Source organism: Lemur catta, chromosome 8 (genome assembly GCF_020740605.2).
Source record: "Lemur catta isolate mLemCat1 chromosome 8, mLemCat1.pri, whole genome shotgun sequence".
NCBI classification, from domain to species: Eukaryota; Metazoa; Chordata; class Mammalia; order Primates; family Lemuridae; genus Lemur; species Lemur catta.
The window spans coordinates 23,540,811-23,561,208 of NC_059135.1; the positions used below are offsets into that span (position 1 = coordinate 23,540,811).

At 34.7% G+C, this 20,398-nt stretch overlaps 1 protein-coding gene across 1 annotated transcript in view; it reads right to left on the bottom strand.

The window, feature by feature from the left end:
• CPS1 (carbamoyl-phosphate synthase 1) overlaps positions 1 to 20,398 on the bottom strand; it is a 116,341-nt gene that overhangs the window by 60,770 nt on the left and 35,173 nt on the right. The window contains exons 13-20 of the mRNA XM_045559790.1: positions 19,509 to 19,604; positions 16,392 to 16,581; positions 15,265 to 15,422; positions 10,119 to 10,247; positions 7,568 to 7,712; positions 5,838 to 6,048; positions 4,272 to 4,470; positions 686 to 862 (exon numbers count right to left, since the gene is read on the bottom strand). Of these exons, the coding sequence (XP_045415746.1) occupies positions 686 to 862; positions 4,272 to 4,470; positions 5,838 to 6,048; positions 7,568 to 7,712; positions 10,119 to 10,247; positions 15,265 to 15,422; positions 16,392 to 16,581; positions 19,509 to 19,604 (1,305 nt within the window). The remainder of the gene's footprint in view (positions 1 to 685; positions 863 to 4,271; positions 4,471 to 5,837; positions 6,049 to 7,567; positions 7,713 to 10,118; positions 10,248 to 15,264; positions 15,423 to 16,391; positions 16,582 to 19,508; positions 19,605 to 20,398) is intronic.

A 20,398-nucleotide genomic window follows, 5' to 3' on the forward strand; every position in this document is an offset into this window, starting at 1 on the left:
TTCCAGCTGCCCAAGTCACCTTTTATAAAATCAGATGAGCTGAAACTTCAAAACTCTAAGCACAGTAAATATGAAAGGGGATTAATATGGCATTTAATTTGCATTAAAAGGAAATAGTAGATACAAGTGAGAAATGTAGGACCTTTTTTTCCTAAAAGTAAGACCAATAAAATAATTACATGGAAAATCTGATAAGCATGGAAGTTCTTTATAGTCTGTTGCTGTTGTTTAAACACAGAAAATAATCAAATTAAGATTATTCTATAGTCTTAGGTCGCACTTATTAAGTGACACTATCATATGCATCTTCCTTCCTAAAATAAAATTTTATACATTTTCAGGAACAAATAATGAAGGTAATAGGAATGGACAAGTTAATATTGTCAAATCTAGTTAAGAGTATTGATACCATATATACTAAAAGAAAGGGACATTTTATCTATCCAATCACCCTTTAAAACTCCAATGTACCCTATGTCCAGGCTTAAAGTCAAATAAAAAAGGATAATTTAACATTAAACATAGAATAAACTGATGAAATCCATAGAACTCTCCAGTTTAATATTATAGAAGAGAATTTAAATTTTTCCAAAAATCCCTGAATTTAAGATCACTTTATGATTCAGTTTTAGGCTATGTCTGAAAGCAAAAAAATAATAGTTCTGGGCCCCTTGTGACATATTACCTTAGCGATGGCATAGATGCGGGTGCTGGATGGGTCAGCCAGCTCTCTTCTGAGGTCTAGGTTAGACGGCCATTCTTTGTTCATTGGGAGACGGGGTGTGAAACCATCTATAGACGGGTGGCACATCCGTAAAGCCTTCTGGAAACTCTCCTCAAACGTGCGACCGATAGCCATGACCTGTAATACACATTGAAGATCTCATATTAAAAGAAAGAGCTTATATATTTTTAATTTGTAACAGAACTGTATGTAGAATGTTTTTCAGAAAAGACTTAAGAACAAAAAAATCTAGCAGAACACTACTAATTTTAGGTGTTTTTTTTTTCTTCCTCTCTCCCTTTCTCCATGGTTTTGGTGTAATGAGTCTTAACATTAGGTTGGTCTTTTACCACTTAGGGAATTGAGCTGTATTTGCTGAGATTGATGAGGAAATCAGCTGCACTTGCTCTGGGCCATAATATTAAAGTAAGGAATATGTGGTTTGAGCATATAGACTCTTCCTCTAGAAGAGAAAGCAAATAGAAACCAAACATATATTAACACAAGAACGGAATTATTTCTAAATGAGTATCAGTCAGTATCCAAGACAGGGTGGCTTTTTTTTATAGCTAAGCATTAATATTAATCAAAACTTGAGAAACATAACAAATGTTGATATATTAGGATTTCAAATGTAGGCGGAGACTAAATTCCCCATGACAAATTCAATGTGTCTTCCTGCAGTCTGTACAGCTGATTATACACTAATCAATTAGAAAAATCATGTGTTGATTTAGTTTGGACAAGTTACAAGTCAGAACTAAACTTAAATTGACCTTGCAGCCTACCCAGTTATTTTCACTGGATAAATATTGTCTTTGAATCTTTCTATGGAATAACAGATTGCTATGCATTTTTGGTATCCAATTTAGAATAATAACAGTCATAATGCTGCCTTCAGTAAACTTTCATGATTCCTCAAATAGACTCAAATTCCCATTAATGTCAGTTTAGGAAACCTTCCCGTCAGTTGTGTGACAAGATACATATTCAAAGATCACTAAAGCCAAACAGATAACCTTTTCATACAGTTCCAAAGTTAATTAGAAATAAGGGAAGATTCACAAGAGCAAGGATAAACAAAACGTTAGTCCAATTCAGATATGCAATTTGCAAGTCATAGCAGCATCTTGAAGAGTTAGACAGTATGTTTATAGATTACCTAGCCTAGACATGGAAGAGAATGCCAGAAATCAGATATTTTACAGTGCTATAAAATTAAAAAAAATATTCTGGAGATATTTAATACAATTTAAAGTATTATATATTTAAAATTTGCCCATGAAATAACTAGTTCTATGAGTAACTCTCCCTATATTTTTATTATTCTTAAGCACACTCTACATTAAAGGACATGGGATCCATTCCATAAAAGAAAATATATATATATATATATATATCATAATAAAGGAATGCATAATTTTAGGTGTTTGATCAAAATCTGTGCTTTTGGATAAGATACATTATTAAAATTTACTTTCATTATGTGAAAATGTTACTATTTTCCTGTGGAATCATGGCCTTCCTTGACCCTATTCTACCACATTCTCATTGCATCTGTACATACATACTAAATTTCAACATTTACCTCAGATTAGTTCATATTATATTTGTTCAGTTTATATATTCTGAACTCACCAACTGCAGACACTGTGTCACAATTATCTACAACTTATTCATTCTTTTATCTTCCCAGTGTCTTGCATGTAGCAAGAACTCAGGAAAAACGTTTGCTGACTTGAGTTGAACTAAATGTAAGATGTTAAATATTCACTAACAATGAAAATCCCTCAGATAATAAGCCCCAAAAGAAAATATTACAAAATTTTCTAAAGTTCCCTGGCCTACAAATTTTACATTTATGAAAAAGGATATTTCCCATGAAATATAAACTAAATAACAGTTGTTCATTTGGTGGAAACACTACCAGCACAGCTTTTCGTGGCATTTGAGTTCTGATTCGTTTGTACACTGAAAAGCATGACAGAAAAACAAAGAAAAAGATTTGAAACAACTATGAAGGAGGAAAACTACTTGGTATTTTATAATTATAAGTTATTTTAATTTAAAAGATCAAAGGTTCATTATTTGTCATTACTCTAAAATCTTTCATTAATATCTTAGAAATTAAGAAATCAAAATAGTAGTAATTCTGCCCTTTGAGTGTGAATATAATAAACTAGTAAAATGTCTTTATTTTTTTTCTTTTTCCTTGCATGAATGATGGATTCAAGCTGTATTTCCTGTGATTAGTGACATGTATTTTTGAAATGGCTGGTCTGAGTTTAGGCTATAATATGTGTCATGGGACATAAAGAACAGCAGGGAACAATATGTGAAAAACAGCCTTTCTTTTCATATTCTAACCAGCTTAGATACATAGATGTAGACTAAAGGCTCCCACACTGGCCACAAAAGAGATAAAATCAGAGATAAACTCAGACAGACAGACAGATTGATTGATAGATGATAAAAACTGAGGTTCATGCACACTTCTGCTACCCCCACACAATATTTATGGATAGTAATTTAAGAACAATAATAATGATGACCTACATTCATAGGGAAGGTATACTATGAATTTACCTTAAAAGACATTACTAAACACTTTACAAGTATTAATCCGGAACCTTGTAAGAACCCTGCAAGGTAGATATTATCATCTCTACTTTGTAGGTATGGATCCTGAGGCTCAGGGTCTTGCCTGAGAGTTTCTAGCTGGTAAGTGGCAGCGCCAAGAGTAATACCCAAGTCCACCTAATTGCAAGGCTCAAGCTCTTTCCGCTATGCCGAGCCTCCTGGATGCAGAAAGAGATGAGGCCTTGGTGGAGAGAAGCAGGGGAGTGAATCTCAGAGGCAGAGATCTGAAGTCCTTTCTTTCTTCCCACACAGAAGAACATTGCATCTTTGAAGGTGGAATAATCAAAAGCTAACTTTAATTTCAAACAGTACAACATAGAACATTATGAAAAATCTTCTGAAGATGCTAAAAGCTTAGAACTTTTTATAATGAAAGAGGGTTTAATATTCCACTGTGCTTGAATCAGTTTAGAATTTTAGAGCTGGAAGGCTCTTGAGAGATCATGTAGTCCAGCCTTTATAGATGTGGAAAGTGAGGTCCAAGGAGATTAAAGCCATGATTTTCGTGAGTGGACTAAAGATGAATTCTTAACCTCAGTTCAGTGGTCTTTTTGGTATAATATGTCATCTTTAATATCATTTTACTTTATTTGGTTATAAAACATATTACAACTCAGTCATATTTACATGAATATGTTTTCATAAATGTGTATCTATTATATACCCACATATTTGACTTCACTGTTTGAATCGAAAGGTCTTTAAATACAGCAAAATGGCCATGTAGTATATTAACAAATGTAATATTCTAGCAGTCAAATAGAGAGATGTTAAAACACTAGAGAGGAAATGTAAGTCCTATATATTCTCCAGTCAATAACTCAGTAGCCCAGGCAAACTTAGACTTTAAAATTTTAAAAATTAACTGAGAACAAGAACAAAATGGAGGAATAAACCAAGGACTCACCTCTCCTACACTTTTCATAGAGCTACCAATTCGACTAGATGTTCCGTGAAAACGGTCAAGATCCCAGCGAGGAATCTTGGTGACCATGTAATCCAGGCTAGGTTCAAAGCAGGCTGACGTCTTCCCTGACACAACGTTCTTGATTTCTGGAAGTGGGATTCCTAAGGCAATCTTGGCAGCAATGAATGCCAATGGGTAGCTATAAAGAAGGACATAAATTTATTTTGTTTTTTCTTTGAGCAATAAGTATTAAAAAAACAACCCAAAATATAAATTTGTCTTTCTGGTATTATTCTACTTCAAGGTTTAAGACACACCTGATTCTCTGTTCTTATGAATATTTAATGGCCACTTATAAAATAATGTGAGTCATGCTATAAAGTATAGAGGCATAGGTCACAGGAGAATTCACTCTCCATGCATTATATGCATTGCTACAACTCCCATCTTCACCTCTTCAATCCAAAATCAATAGCTTCCTTGATAAATAAGGTTTGACTTCCACTTGTGTTTAACCTCCTCTAAGGTGAGAATCTGCAAATATTCTTTTGAGAAAACATATACAGATATGTACCTAGGAGGCCAGTGGAGTTAGCTGGTACTAGTGGGTATGTGATGGTCAGAAAATGTAGGCTTTGCAAGTTTGGGTCTTTGCTCTGTCTCCAAATTATCTTTGAACTTTGGGCTCCTTATAAAACTAACACTCTGGGAAATTTCATTTGAGAAAACAATTCATAGAACTATAGAATTACATATGAGTTCTTTAGTACAACTCCCCATCTAACAGATGAGGAAACTGATAGAGATGGTAAGTGATGTGCCCAAAATCACACAGTCAATGGAAGAACCAAGTGAGAACTCAGGTCTTGTGACTCCTACATAGGGCAACACTCTTTCCACCACTCCATGCAGTACTGTGTAACTACATTTAAAAATCTACAGAAGTAAATATTTTGTTCATTTAAATCCCATGTAATTTACCAAGATGTTAAATATATTAATAGAAACAAAAGGTTTTAATTAATTTCCCCTCCAATTATGCTTGCCAGAAGTTGTTAAATGAACAGCAAATTTATTTATTTGGTTGCAACATTTACCTGTGGAAAAATTCTACATTGCTTAGTTTTGTGGAATTTTGCTAAAATAAAAGTAATTTGTATTGAATTCTTGGGTTGAGTGAACTATATTTTTTGTCAGCTATTTGCTATGGAGCTATACACCTGAAAAAGCCAGCTGAGGACTAAAATTAAGGATTAATTTGCACTATTAACAACATCTGCAAAGTGCAATTAAGAAGCAGATTTTTCACAGCCTGCTTTGACCACCCAGATTTTGATTAGTTTATGATTAGCCAGCAAACAAAGCCAGCTAGCAATACCATTTGCCTCAGTCTAGCAACAAGCTCATTAATAACCATGTCCTTAGGGTCCCATAAATGATTTGGAGCTAGCATACAGAAATGGTGAATATAATTTGTAAATACAGCACAGTTTTCCACTTGCTATCAATTTTCCATTTCTGTCTGTGAAGAACCTGCAAACCCACGGTCAATCGTTCTGGTCTTACCCAGTGGCCTTTGAAGCCAGGGCAGAGCTTCGGGACAGTCTGGCATTCACTTCAATGATGCAGTATTCCATTGAGGTAGGATGAAGGGCAAACTGGATGTTGCATTCGCCCACAATGCCCAAGTGGCGGACGACATTGATTGAAGAACGTCTCAACATCTGAAACTCCGCATTGGAAAGTGTCTGGGCAGGAGCCACAACAACTGAATCACCTGTAGATCCAAGCAGCACTCATTATATGATGGCATATTTAAATAACCAACTTCAATGACTTAACAATCTACTTACATGATACAAGACACAGAGCAGTCTGAGGGTTTGTGGGGAAAATAATTATTTTAAGGCAATATCTATGTATGAGACATCAGGGATTCCCCCTGATTCTTGTTTAGTCCATATTACTCTGACACATCCCTTTAACCTTTCCCAAGCCTATCTAGCTATCAAGGCTGTAATCATCTACTTACTAGATTGTCACTAACTTCTTTAACGTCCCTTCTTTTCATCTCAAATTATCTAGCAAGTTCTTCCTTCTATAGAGTATTTCCTCTTCACCCAGACTGGCTCATCCATCTGCTTTCCGTATCTCATACCTTCTCATTCTCACTCCTCGCCAATCATAGCCCTTTATATCTTCAATTTTGTAGTCTTTAGTCTCCATCCCTTCTGTTCTCAAACATGCTCAGGTTTCTACTGCCTCAAGAAGCCCCTCTCCCAACATTGCCAGACAATCTCACAAATCTCTCTCACTCTTTGACATGACTAAGATTCTTGCAAGTTTGCTAGTTCTGCTTATCACTCATTACCATATAATTCCTTTCAATAGGGCTCACAGAATTAACTTTGCAATGAAATTGTTCTCCTGAACATCTAAAAAGCCAAATTAAATTATCATTCTAATCTTGCATAGCATTTGATGCTGCTAAAAACAAAGCTCTTTCATAAAATATGTTCTTGCAACTGGCTTCCTTGATACTGCACTATCCTGGTTTTCTTCTTCTCTTTTCCTCCCTTCTGTCTTCAACACTAATCCTTTCTCTTTCTCCTGCTCTATAAATCTAAATGTTTCCCAGCATTCAAAGTTTGCCCCTATTCTCTCATCTTTCTGTACCTATGCCCTTGAATACTTTTTCTACGCTTACAGCTTCAACTATTTCCTTTATATCTATGACTTCCAATGACACTGTATCAACTTACTTTATATTCTCTTTTCCTGAATTCCATTTCCACATTCTCAACTCCCTCCTTGAGAATTCCGCCCACACCTTAAATTTAGCATTTCTCAACTGTAAGTCATCATCTTTGCCCTCTCATCTAACTAGTTTATCTTCCTTAGAAACTTATTTCTATTACCTGTGCCTATTTTCTCATTCACTTGGTGACTAACACCTCCGTCTACTTTAAGCCTTCTCAAGTTCACTTCTTACTTGTCAACACTAAGTCTTATAGGTAAAATCCATAGATTTTATCTCCACTATATTGCTTATGTTTGACTCTTTCCTCCAATGAAATCAGGATAATAATATCTGCCTTACTTCACGGGGTTTTTGTGTATATCAAATAAAATGTGAGACTATTTCCAATACTGTAAAATACTATACATATATAAAATGTTATCACCTGTCTATCATCTAGGAACAATTTAAGGAAAAGAACCTCATAAAGATTGCTGTGGCCATCAAAGACATGAGCTGAAGGCGCTACTATAATTCTTGGAGATTCTTTGCCTACCTGTATGAACACCCATGGCATCAACATTTTCCATATTACAGACAGTGACACAATTGTCATCAGCATCTCGGACCACTTCATATTCTATTTCTTTCCAACCTGTCACTGATTTCTCCACCAGAATCTGGTTGGTCATAGCAAAGGCCTGAAAATTGGTGACAAAAGATACCAAAGAGTAAGAGAAGACACTGGCTTAAACCAGGATATTTGGCAAAATGCTCTGACTTAAATCATGGTCAGCACTGAAGTCTCAAACCCAATCTCCATCCTCCCCTGCGCTCCAGAAGGCACAATGTGTCAGAAAATCAGTGAGGTACTAGGAATAGCATCCTGCAGTGAATGTGCTTGATTTACATTATTGAGCCTTGCCATTCAAAGTGCTGATATGACATTAAATCAAACTAATTTAGGAAAAAGAGAAAATAATTGAGCAATCAGGCAGAGGGAAATGAAATTATTTCAGCAGCTAGGCTTCTGTGAAACCAGAAAATGTGATAAGTGCGAATAAATGTGGAAAAATAAGTCTAAAGACTCCGGCTTTCTCTAAAATAGCTGAGGGTGCTTTGTACAGTGACACACACAATAAAAGTTAGTTGATGTTGATGAGGAGGAGAGAGGAGATGATGATGCTTATAAACAGTTAGCCAAGATAGCATATAAAACTTGGGAATTAGAAGAATCATATGTGACTATTATTATGGTTAATCACTGCCTAAGTACTTAAATACTTTGAGTCATATATCATGTATACCTGATTAGACAGATATGAATTAGTGTAATTATCATTGCATATTTATAGAATACCCACAATAGGTAGAATATTGAGCCCAAAATATGAAGAGGCTATCTCTGACCTTAGGACATGTCGTGGTTGATAATCTAAGACAGAAATGTTCTTTTGTCTCATAATATATTTGATTTGGGATGGCAGTGAAAGGGAAAGTAGTTTGAACTTTTTCAAATTATTAGTAGGCAGCATAATAAAATAACTCAATGTAAGTTTTCCTATAATGGTCTCAACACTATTTTTTTTAACCTCAGTCATCATTACAGGCTCCAGCACATGCAATTGAAAATGTGACACATTTGTTCCCACAGCTGCCCACGATGAGGTTCTCAAAGTGGTTAAGAAATTATGTAGCCAATGATAACAATTTAATAATGATTAATTTGCCATTCCGGTTGCCTGCTAAAAGAAGAAATCTAGGCAACAAAGGGTATAAATCTGGGAAAGCTTTTTGCATTCTAATGAAGTAGAATGGATTTTTGGGTACGAGGAAAATTGAGATCATCTTCACCTGTTTCCTCAGCTTGTTTTTTTTTCTTTTTCTTTCAAGTCTCAGATATTATATAAAAAGTTAACTTAGAGACCTGGATGAGTTAATGTAGCTTTTAATGGTGCTAATTATAACCTCAGGAGAATAAGGGGATAGCTTACGACATAAACATACGACTATTCTCAAGGGAAAAGCTAGGCTTTTCAATAAGGAAAACTATTCAAAGGCCTATTGATTATCTGAGCACAATATAAATAATTGAAAACTATCTCATTCCAAAATTGTATTCATTATAAACATTTTTACATAAAAAATTCAATATTCAGAAGGTTTTTTTATACAGTGAAAAATCTTTTTAATAGCAAATAATCACACATTGCCAATGTTGGTGGTAATAGTGAGATTGAAAACATTTGGAACACCTAATATGCTAGAGGAAATAAACTTTTATAAATCTCCGTAAACATGATTTTGCCTTAAATACATGATTTAAATGTACAAAATGGAAACAAGAAACATATATATTAGATGCCTCCTCTTTTTTTTTGTAATTTTCACAACTTTAGAAAAATGAAATCCAAGTGGTTCATATGTAAGTCTGTCATAATAGTTATTTAAATATATTTAATTGTATGTATATGTTCTCAAAATCCTATGTCAACGATTCAAGAGTCCCATTTGTTTCAATTCAAAAAATAATGATAAAACTATAAGCTGTGCTTCAGCTATTTACTAAGCACTCCCCAAAGTATCCCTCATAATAATTCTGCCAAATTTGCTCCTGTGACTGCCATGTAAGCAACACAGGTCCCTTGGCTGCACATGTGTGCATTCATTCAAAGTGATTATTGAGCCCCTGGTATTGCCAGGCACTGGTCTATTCTGTGGAAATAGAGTATGGACAAAAGTCTCTGTTTTCCTGGAGCACGTTTTCTGTTTTAATCTTTAATTTATTTTTTGGAGCATATCTTAATTATCTCAAGATTTTTCCTTTAATACTCAAGAAGTGTTTAGTAATATGTTAAAGTGATTTGATAAAAAATAAATTATACACACTCAAACCTCACTTTTGTTTTTATGTGTATATGGCAGTTGGCAGAATTCACTCTTTTATTATACTGCGAAGTTTATATTGTATATACTGAGTTTTGGGTAAAGCCAAACTACTCAATATACAAGCAAGAGCAAGACCCCATCTCTACTAAAAACAGAAAAAATCAGCTGGGCATTAAAACATTTTTTAAAAAAAGAATATTGTCTATGAAAATACCTACCTTTGTGCTAAGGTCCATTAAGGTCTCCCTGGTTGGACAGAGGCCTGAGCCCAGCCCACCCAGTGCGTAGGCAGAACGGATCATCACTGGGTAGCCAATAGTGTCTGCTGCCTTCAGCGCATCCTCTATCTGTCAACAAGAACATGGACGCAAAATTTTAAAAGGTGACCACACTAGCAGAAAAGATCATACCAAGAGACTCATGCAATTCAGGCAAATCAATTTATTTGGGGGGAGAGTGCATATAAAAATGTTCAATTATTTCCTTATCTCCTTCTGAAAAACAAGTGCTGTTAATACAAATGTTAAGTAAAATTCTAAGAGAGATTTTTCCAAAAAATGAAAAAAATATATATATAGTGAAGGATTTTTAAAAATACACTTTTGTGGCAAATTTTATCTTCTCTATAAAATTTTATCTTCTCTATAAAAATAGAACCATGCCCAAAACAGAAATAATCATCATTCATTTGAGAACAGGAGCCATATTGAATTATTGAACTTTAAACTTCAGTTTAAAAATCTATCTTTTAATGAAACAAGGTTTTCTACTGCTGAAGTTAATTTGGTATTACCACAATAAGCCATTAGGAACACTGTATAGAAAGAGATTTTTCATTTTTCAAGCTTAGTCTGAGAATAGTCCCAGAAGCTTGAAATCTTTTTTTTTTTAACTTACAAAATACAACATATGGTGGCTATATTTTTCTGTCATGGAATATTATTACACTACCATTGGGAATGTAATTACACCTTTCCCATATGCCTGTTTCTCATCCTGAGGAAGCAAGGACATAATTAAATCTGGCAATGAAAGAAAAAAGGTATGGCAGGAGCTTCCCAAAGTGTTCAGCCGAGCTATCGTGGGATTATTCCTGATTGACAGCTTTGTAACATGGAATGTACTTGGTAGCATTCTTTTCCAAAACATACATAACCCAATTTTACTTGTCCCAGCAGTACCTGCCTATCCCTAAGGATTTACTTATTTCTACAATGGAGAAGTTGCATTTAAAACTGCCTCTAGCACCCCTGCTTCACCAACTAATATGCCTGAAAAAACCATAAAGTCAGGGGGAAAGGGCCAGAGCATAACGGCCAAATAGAAACCTCCAGCGATTGTCCTTCCACACGAACACCGAATTTAACAACTATCCACACAAGGAAGCACCTTCAGAAGAATCAAAAATCAGGTGAGTAATCACAGTACCTGGTTTTAATATCACATCAGGGAAAGGGCACTGAGGAGGGCAGAAAAGACAGTCTTGCATTGCCTATGCCACCCTTTCCCCAAACCCCAGCAGTGCAGCCCTAGTGGGCCCAGTGGAGAGAGAAAATCTGTGTGCCTGGGAAAAGGAGAGTGAAGTAATCATGGACGTTACACTGGAACTCAGGCCCGCCCTGTCACAGGGGAACACAGCACAGGGCAGAAATATGCTGGTGCCCACAGAGAGAGCATTTAGACCACCCTGGCCAGAAGGAAGTCGTCTACCCTGAAACCTGAGTTCCAGCTAGCCCCACCACCAGCCCAAAAAAAAAAAAAAAAAAGCAGCCTGGGCCTATAATAAATTTGTTAGGCAATCAGGCCACAAGGTTAAAGTCCTTGGGTAATTTCTGCAGCCATGCTGGCTTGGAACCAGTGGACTTAGGGTGCATGTGACCCAGTGAGACACCAGAGGTGGCAGCCACGCCAGTGCCTGTGTCACCCCTCCCCCAATTCTAGGCAGTGTAGCTCAGGGAGAGTCTTCTTCCACTTGGGGAAGAGTTTAGAGGGCTCTATTCATAATTTGGGTACCAGCTCAGCCAAAGTAAAATAAAGTACAAAAAAGACTCCTGATACCTTGATTCTTGGCCTTAGTTCCTAGATGGCATTTCTAGAGCAACCCTGGGCCAGAAGAAAACATGTTGCCCGGAAAGAAGGACCCAGTTCTGGCAGGATTGACCACCTGCTCACTAAAGAGCTCTTAGGCTTTGAAAACATCAGAGGTAGCCAGACAGCAGTTGGCACCAGCTTTGGGAGAGACTGGGCTGGCTTGAGGTGTAACCTGGCACAGTTCTGGCTGCAATGACCACAGGGGAGGGGCCACATCACATCTCTCCCAACTCTACCAGCCCAGCACAGAGGGAGAGAAGTACAAAACTTTGCCTGGTAATCCAGTAATTCTCCCATACCTTACCCAAGTCCATCAAGGCAATACCAGCAGGAATCTGCAAGAGTCACAGGGTTACCAGGCTTGGGGCTCCCCCAGTGCTGATACAGCTGCAGTGACCAAAGACTTAGGTCACAACACTCAATTCCCTTTGAATATCTGGAAAGACTTCTCAAGAAGGACAAGTGCAAAAGAAGCCCACACTGTGAATATTAAAATAAATACCAAACTCTTCAGTGCTCAGACATCAATGAATATTCATAAGCATCAAGAACACCCAGGAAAACATGACCTTACCAAATGAACTAAATAAGGTACCAGTGACCAATTCAGAGCGAGGGAGATATATGATCTTTCAACAAAAAATTCAAAATAGCTGTTCTGAAGAAGCTCAATGGCTTCAAGACAACACAGAAAAGGAATTCAGAAGCTTATCAGAAAAATTTACTCAGGCAGTGCAAAGGCAATTTATGTAACCAAAGCATTTGTACCCCCATGATACTCTGAAATTAAAAAAAAAACCTGCAAAAGAAAGAGATTAAAATAATTTTTAAGAAGTCAAGCAGAATTTCTGGAGCTGAAAAATTCTATTTACAAACTAAGAAATGTATCAGAGTCTTTCAACAAGCTATTTGAAAAAAGAATAAAAGAGAATGAAGCACGCCTGCAAGATCTAGAAAATAGCCTCAAAAGGGCAAATCTAAGAGTTATTGGCCTTAAAGAGGAAGTAGAGAGATAGATTAGGGTAGAAAGTTTATTCAAAGAATAATAACGGAAAACTTTCCAAACCTAGAAAAAGGCTCGTATCACCCTGACAGCAAAACCAGACAAAGACACAACAACAACAACAACAACAACAACAACAAAACTATAGGCCAATATCTCTGATGAATGTAGATGCAAAATCATCAACAAAATACTACCAAACTAAATTCAACAACACATTAAAAAGATTATTCATTATGATCAACTGGAATTCATCCTAGGGATGCAAAGATGGGTCTACATATGCAAATCAATCAATGTGGTACATCATATCAACAGAACAAAGGACAAAAACCATGATCATTTCAATTGATGCTGAAGAAGCATTTGATAAAATTCAACATCTCTTCATGATAAAAACTCTCAAAAAACTGGGTATAGAAGTAACTTCCCTCAACATGATAAAAGTCATATATGACAAACTCACAGCTAGTGTCATACTGAATGGGGAAAAACTAAGATTTGGAACAAGACAAGGATGCCCACTTTCACCACTGTCACTCAACGTAGTACTGAAGTTGTAGCTAGAGCAATCAGACAAGAGAAAGAAATAAAGGGAATCCAAATTGGAAAAGAAGATATCAAATTATCCTTGTTTGCAGATGATATGATCTTATATCTAGAGAAACATAAAGACTCCACAAAAAACTATTAGAGCATATAAATGAATTCAGTAAAGTTCCAGGATACAAAATCAACATGCAAAAATTAGTAGCATTATTGTATTCCAACAATAAAAAATATGAAAAAGAAACTAAGAAAGCAATCTTATTTATAATAGCTACAAATAAATTAAAATACCTAGTAATAAACTTAACCAAAGAAGTGAAAATCTCCAAAATGAAAACTATAAAACATTGATGAAAACAATTGAAGAGGACACAAAAAAATGGAAAGATATTCCATGCTCGTGAATTAGAAGAATCAATAGTTAAAATGTCCATACTACCCAAAGCAATTTACAGATTCAATGCAATCCCCATCAAAATGCCAAAGACATTCTTCAAAGAAATAGAAAAAAAAATTCTAAAATTTATATGGAATCACAAAAGACCCAGAATAATCAAAGCTATCCTGAGCAAAAAGAACAAAACTGGAAGAATCACATCACCTGACTTCAAATTATACCACAGACATGTAGTAACCAAAACAGCATGGTACTGGCATAAAAACAGACACACAGACTAATGGAACAGAATAGAAAAACCAGAAATCAATCCACACATCTGTAGTGAACTTATCTTTGACAAAGGTGTCAAGAACATACATTTGAGAAAGGACAGTCTTTTCAATAAATGGTGCTAGGGAAACTGGATATCCGTATGCAGAAGAATGAAAATAGGTCCTTATCCTTGCCATATACAAAAATCAAATCAAAATGGATTAAAGACTTAAATCTAAAACCTAAAACTACGAAACTATTAAAAGAAAACATTGGAGAAATGCTTCAGGACATTGGTCTGGGCAAGCACTTCTTGAGTAATATCCCCAAAGCACAAGCTTGCTGCTTTTATTAATCCACATTGTATTCCTGTATCAAAAATCACATGTATCCTATAAATGTAAACAACTATTATGTACACATAATAATTAAAAATAAAAAATTTAAAAATAAAATAAAGTCAGGGCAAAACAGATATATAGCAAGTTGATTTTTTTTTCTGGTGATTGGCAATAGCCTATTGATAAGCATAAGATACGATGAAAAGTAAGTAATAGAAAAACAAAACTATCTTTCCTCTTTAAATATCTAAGCCACAGGTTTCCCAGTCATGAATTTTACTGATTGGATCTCTTTATTCTAAAATGTTTATTCCATTTCAAAATTGTTTTAAATCCAGTGTTGTTTGCAGGGCATTCACATACACAAAACTGATTCCAGAAAGAAGGTAAAAATCACTTTAGTACTGCAAGTTGGTATGGTTCTTGGTTTCAATTCAAGAGATCTGAGATTCACTGGTACTTTAGCCACTGAGAAATTACTTCATCTCTGGGCTTATGTTTCTCTTTTCACAGAAAAAAAAATTACTAATACCTACTCTTAACATTTCAGCATTGAATGCTGCAATTAAATACAATGTCTCTGAATTAATATACAATGTCTAACACATTTCTGGAAGAAAATGTATGCAAGTATAATAATTTAAGCATTATTATTAGGCATAACAAATCATTCTCCCCATAACCCAAGACAAATAATGCCGTATTTCTCCAGAACAAAGAATCCTTACTGTTTCCACTGCAAAACTTGGAGCAATCTTTTCATTAATCTCATTTAGTTTGTCTGAGAACAGCTGCCTGTCTTCTGTGGCCATAATGGATTCAACTGAAGTTCCCAGGACTTTCACACCATACTCCTTGAGCACACCTCTCTTGAATAGCTCCACTCCTATAGAAGAACCCAAATATAATTAGTTTTTAAAATCTCAAATTTTGTGTCTTCCTTAATAGAGACCTGAATACAATTTCTTTTAATCTTAAAATCCAAAATTAAGCCCACCATAGTCTATAATAGAATTGCACTTAGGGAAAAAAATTAAAGTAAAAATTTTGAAGACAGTCTAACAAAATATGTTACTGATGCTATTACTTATATTATCACCTCTGCAAATCATTTTTATTGTCATTAATAAAAATTATAGTAGTACACTGAGGCTTAAAATTTCAGTACCCTTCCTTTCCTTCTAAAATACATCCCTATAATAATATTCTATTATTTAAATAATCCCAAAGATATGGGTATCTATCTGGGTTAAAAAATAATCAAGAAAATTGTTTGTGTTTTCACTACGTTGCCATCTAACTTTGTCTGAGTCTTTTCTATTTGACATGCAAATTATTGCCCCAACTAGCTAAAGAGACTCTCATTCATGATCTATTTCCAAATATTTGGAGCATTTTAAAGAGAACAGAGAAGTAGACTTTGCAGATGCTTGAAGGAATCATAGAGAGACTGATCTGTTATCATGAAAATATATGTGAAAGGCAAATGTTTTAAGGGTGATACATAAAAGCATGCAATCAATGTTAATTCTCATTTTTTCATTCGTAATAGTTTTCAGGACTTCAATGGCAACAGAGAAAAGCCATATCCTGGGATAGAGGAGGATAATCCAAGAAACCTATTTGACCACTCTGGAGCATTAAATCAATAGGTTTCTTTGTCTCTCAGTCTGTGAAATAAACTGGTAATATTCATCATCTGACATTTTTAGGTGGCTTTGCCAACTGCTTCTTCACACATTAGAGGACAGGTTTCCTGAACACACAGCGCACAATTGTTAGATGGATTTGAATTAAATATCTTACACATAGGTGCAGGGGTCAAAACTCTGCAATTAAACTTAAAAGAACTCACCACAGTTCAGAGCTGTCTGGCCACCCATGCCTAGAATTAACCCGTCTGGCCGTTCTGCCTTGATAACCTCTGTGACGAACTGAGGGGTGATGGGAAGAAAGTAGACAACATCTGCTTGCTTTAAGCCCACCTCATTGGTCTGGACTGATGCGATGTTTGGGTTCATCAGGACAGTTTTGACATTTTCTTCCTGAAAGAAACAAAAGCATCCAGTACCTGAATATATGGACTCTAAAAGAAAAGCATGGCCACACTCAAATAAAGGGTTATTGGGGAACAAGCTTTTAGGCCATTCTGTGAGCTGTGGAGATCAGTAATAGGACTAGTGAATACAAGTTAAAGGCAAGCATTTGGTCAAAGAAAGAAAACTTCTTGAAAATAAAACTATTCAGAAAGAACTGGCTGCCTCATGAGGCTCGCCGTGAATTCCTTGCCACTAGAGCTATCAAGCAAAGCTGGAGACTGTTTCTATAGCATTTGTCTAGAGATCCACAAATATTACTGAAATTTATAGCTCAATCAACCTTAAAAGAATGAAATATTCTGAAAGTTTTTAAATGAGTAAATATAACTAAAACCAGAGGCAACATGAAAGCTGTTTCTCCTTCTATTATTTGTCAGAGAACAACATTGAGTGTGTGTTTAAAATGCAGGATAATGTCTTCCCATCTTGCTGGAAGCACTGAGAGCCTTTTGTTGGTTTCCTTTTTTTTATAGGTTTTCATGTCTGCTATGGTGTTTTAATAAAGATCATTATACAAGTGTTTATACATATTTTAAAAAGATGATATGACAAAAAAATAAAATTAAAATATGTACGTGTACCCATGCATGTGTGTGCATGTATGTGTGTGCATATGTATAAAGGTATTCATAGCCTTATCTCATACCTTACATCTATCTGGAGAGATCTTCAAAAGAATTCTTTATATAGGTTACTAAGGATAATTGTTTTATAAACCAGGATGAGGGTGACACTTAGCAAAATAATTATTATAAAATACGGCCAGATGGTTTTTACTATTTTATAGATTAGCATGTCAATTTTAAATTCTTCTAAAAAATCAACAAAATATTCAGATGAAAGTCTAGAAATTATCCTTGAAAGCCCTACATGTCCTTGGGGGAGGATCTGAATAAAAAATTAAATCTATTTCATGTTACTTTAAATTCAAATAGTGCTTTAATGCTTGTAATGTACCTTTTTATTAATTTATTTGATTTTTATACCAAGACTAGGAGAGACATTTCTACCTTTTAGATGAAGAAATTGAGATTCAGTAGGTTAAATGGCTTGCTAAAGGTCATATAGCTGATAAGTGGCAATATTAGGACTCTAATCCAGGTGTTATGACTCAAGTCTTATGCCCTTTCCTCAATATGAGCCATTTTTCAAGATTTCAAGAGTGTTATTATTAACAAAATGTTGGAAAGACACATATATATAAGCAAATGAATTTAGAATGTGGGTTGGAATTTAAATAATTGAGTCCAAACCAAGAACACATCATGAACAGAAGTTATAGAAAGTCTCACTACTAAAGTACCAACAAACAAGTATATTTACATATTTTGCTGAATGTGCTATACAATGAATAAGACTATTTTTACATAATAAATCAGACAGGAAAGGATCCCATACATGCATGTGATGAATGTTCATTTATTTTAAAACTTATAAATAATTTCAAACCTTTTTAATTAATTTTGCATTATTTCTCCCTTTTTCATAATATATGTACTGATTTAATATTTTTAGCTCATGAATTCATCTCTATTAGCCTCTTTTACAATAGGATCTAATAATTCCTATTCTTTAGTTAAAAATGTATAACTTTACCCAGTGGATGTAAAACCCATAAAAATATAAGCTATGAAAATATTCTTTGTAAAACTCCTAAATAGGATATACTAGTTAAATGTATTCTAAACCCTGAATACACTCAGATTGTGTTCTAACCAATCTAAACCACTGGACATCTTCCAATTATCTACCTAATGAGAAATTCAACCATAATGCAATTATGAAAAGTAAAGCATCATTTTGTAAATATGCAGGAAAAAATCTGTGCAGGTGTATGTACACCCATGCATGCATGGAGGAGAGTACTAAAAAAATAAAAACAAACAGGTAGAAGAGTAAGGTCATTGGGACTGTGTTCTACCTCTTTTCAATAAACATCTATGAGGTGAAAATCTTTGAATATAGAATACTGAAAAGAAAAAACTTTTGGCTGACTGTTTTTCCACGTTTGCTGCCCTAGTCTCCTGCTGCCTTCCTATGTTGCCCTCCCCTAGCCAGGTCCCCCGGTCAATGGGGCTACACTGCAAGCAAAGTCACCGAGAGCTCACATTGCCTCTGATTGACACCACGATGGAGACGGTGCAGGGAAATAAGGACACCAAAGAGAGGCCAAGTTAGCTCTTCAAGAGAAATGCCTTACATATACAATGGAATTTTTCTAAAGTATTTTTCTATTGTATTTTACTACAATAAGGGTTAGAGAGATTGCAAGAGGATTTGAAGAAACAGGGAAGATGCCCTTCCCAATTTGGTTATCAAATCCTCTTTTCCACTTGAAAATTCAGCCATACCATCCTGTTTTCCAAGTCACTGATAGGGATTTGGGTACCCTAGTGACAGGTAATAACTTCTAAACCTTGAAGAAAATGCTTTGCTCCCCTGGAGCTTCCCATTTCAACCATAGAGATGCCTAAAGCATCTTGTAGTGCACTTAAAGTACTTTAAAGCACCAAGGTTGCCCAAATTCCATCTTTCATGTAAAAGACAAGTATATCTGAAAAGCTCACTTCCTCAAAAGGAATAAGCAACATCAATTAATGTGGCTTTATATGTTTTCAGTATAAGTAGACAATAACTTAAATAATTTTGGAGACCAATCTAACCTCTTTAATTTGCAAGTGTGCATATTTGAGAAAGTTGAAAATCTTATTTGTGATCAAGCTTCCCTTAATTCAAGATGTGTAAGGAATAGTTAAGGGAAATAATTACAGTGACTTTGAAAAGAGGTCGTGTCATAAATCTAAATTATAAAATACTAATTAGACTCATTAAAAGGAAGTATATTAATTCTAGCAAAGATCAGATTCTCTCACCTTCATGGCTTTTACAGCTTGAGATCCCGAGTAATCAAATTCACCTGCCTGACCAATGGAGAGACCTCCCGATCCTAGGATAAGGACTTTGGAAACCTATAAGCAATAAGAAAAAAGGTATTGCTTTTATTACTAAAATGGTGAAAAGAAGGCATTTCCAAGAATGGAGAAGAAAACTATACTGTTTGAGCTTATGTGGTGATTTAAGGTACAGTGTTTTGAAAAATACATAGCATATAAGGAATAGACTCACAATTTAAACATCTCTAATTTCAATGCAATTTCCAGAGTTTATGATGTTTTTTAAACTTTAAAAAATTTTTGGAAAAGGTTTACATTTTATTTAAACATATAAATATTTAAAAATATCTACATAAATATATTTATAAGTGTATGTAAAATATATATGTATGTTTATATATTTTTTTAAATATATTAATACATACAACCTTCTAAATTCTATATAATAATGGGTGTGTGTATGTGTGTAGTTTAACTATGAAGGAAATGGGTAGAAACCTTATCACATTGACATACATAAATAAATGAGGAGTTAAGTCTTATGCTATATTAATCTTTATCCATTTGCTTTTTAGAGGTTAAATGATAGTATTCAGTTCATGATGCTGAGTAATAACTCTTCTAGTTGAAACAAAAATTATTCTATCATTTATAATGATTCTGTAGTCTGAACCATATCTCAAGCTTACATATGGGAAATATCAAATTGTAAACTAAATCAAAATCTATTCTGTATTAAGTTATGCTATTATAAATATCCGAGAAGTAGACATTAAAAGATATTTTTTAAATCAAAATATGAATATCCCAGTGAACATCATCAAGAATGAATAAATGATTAATTGCAAAATGATGGTGGATTACAACAT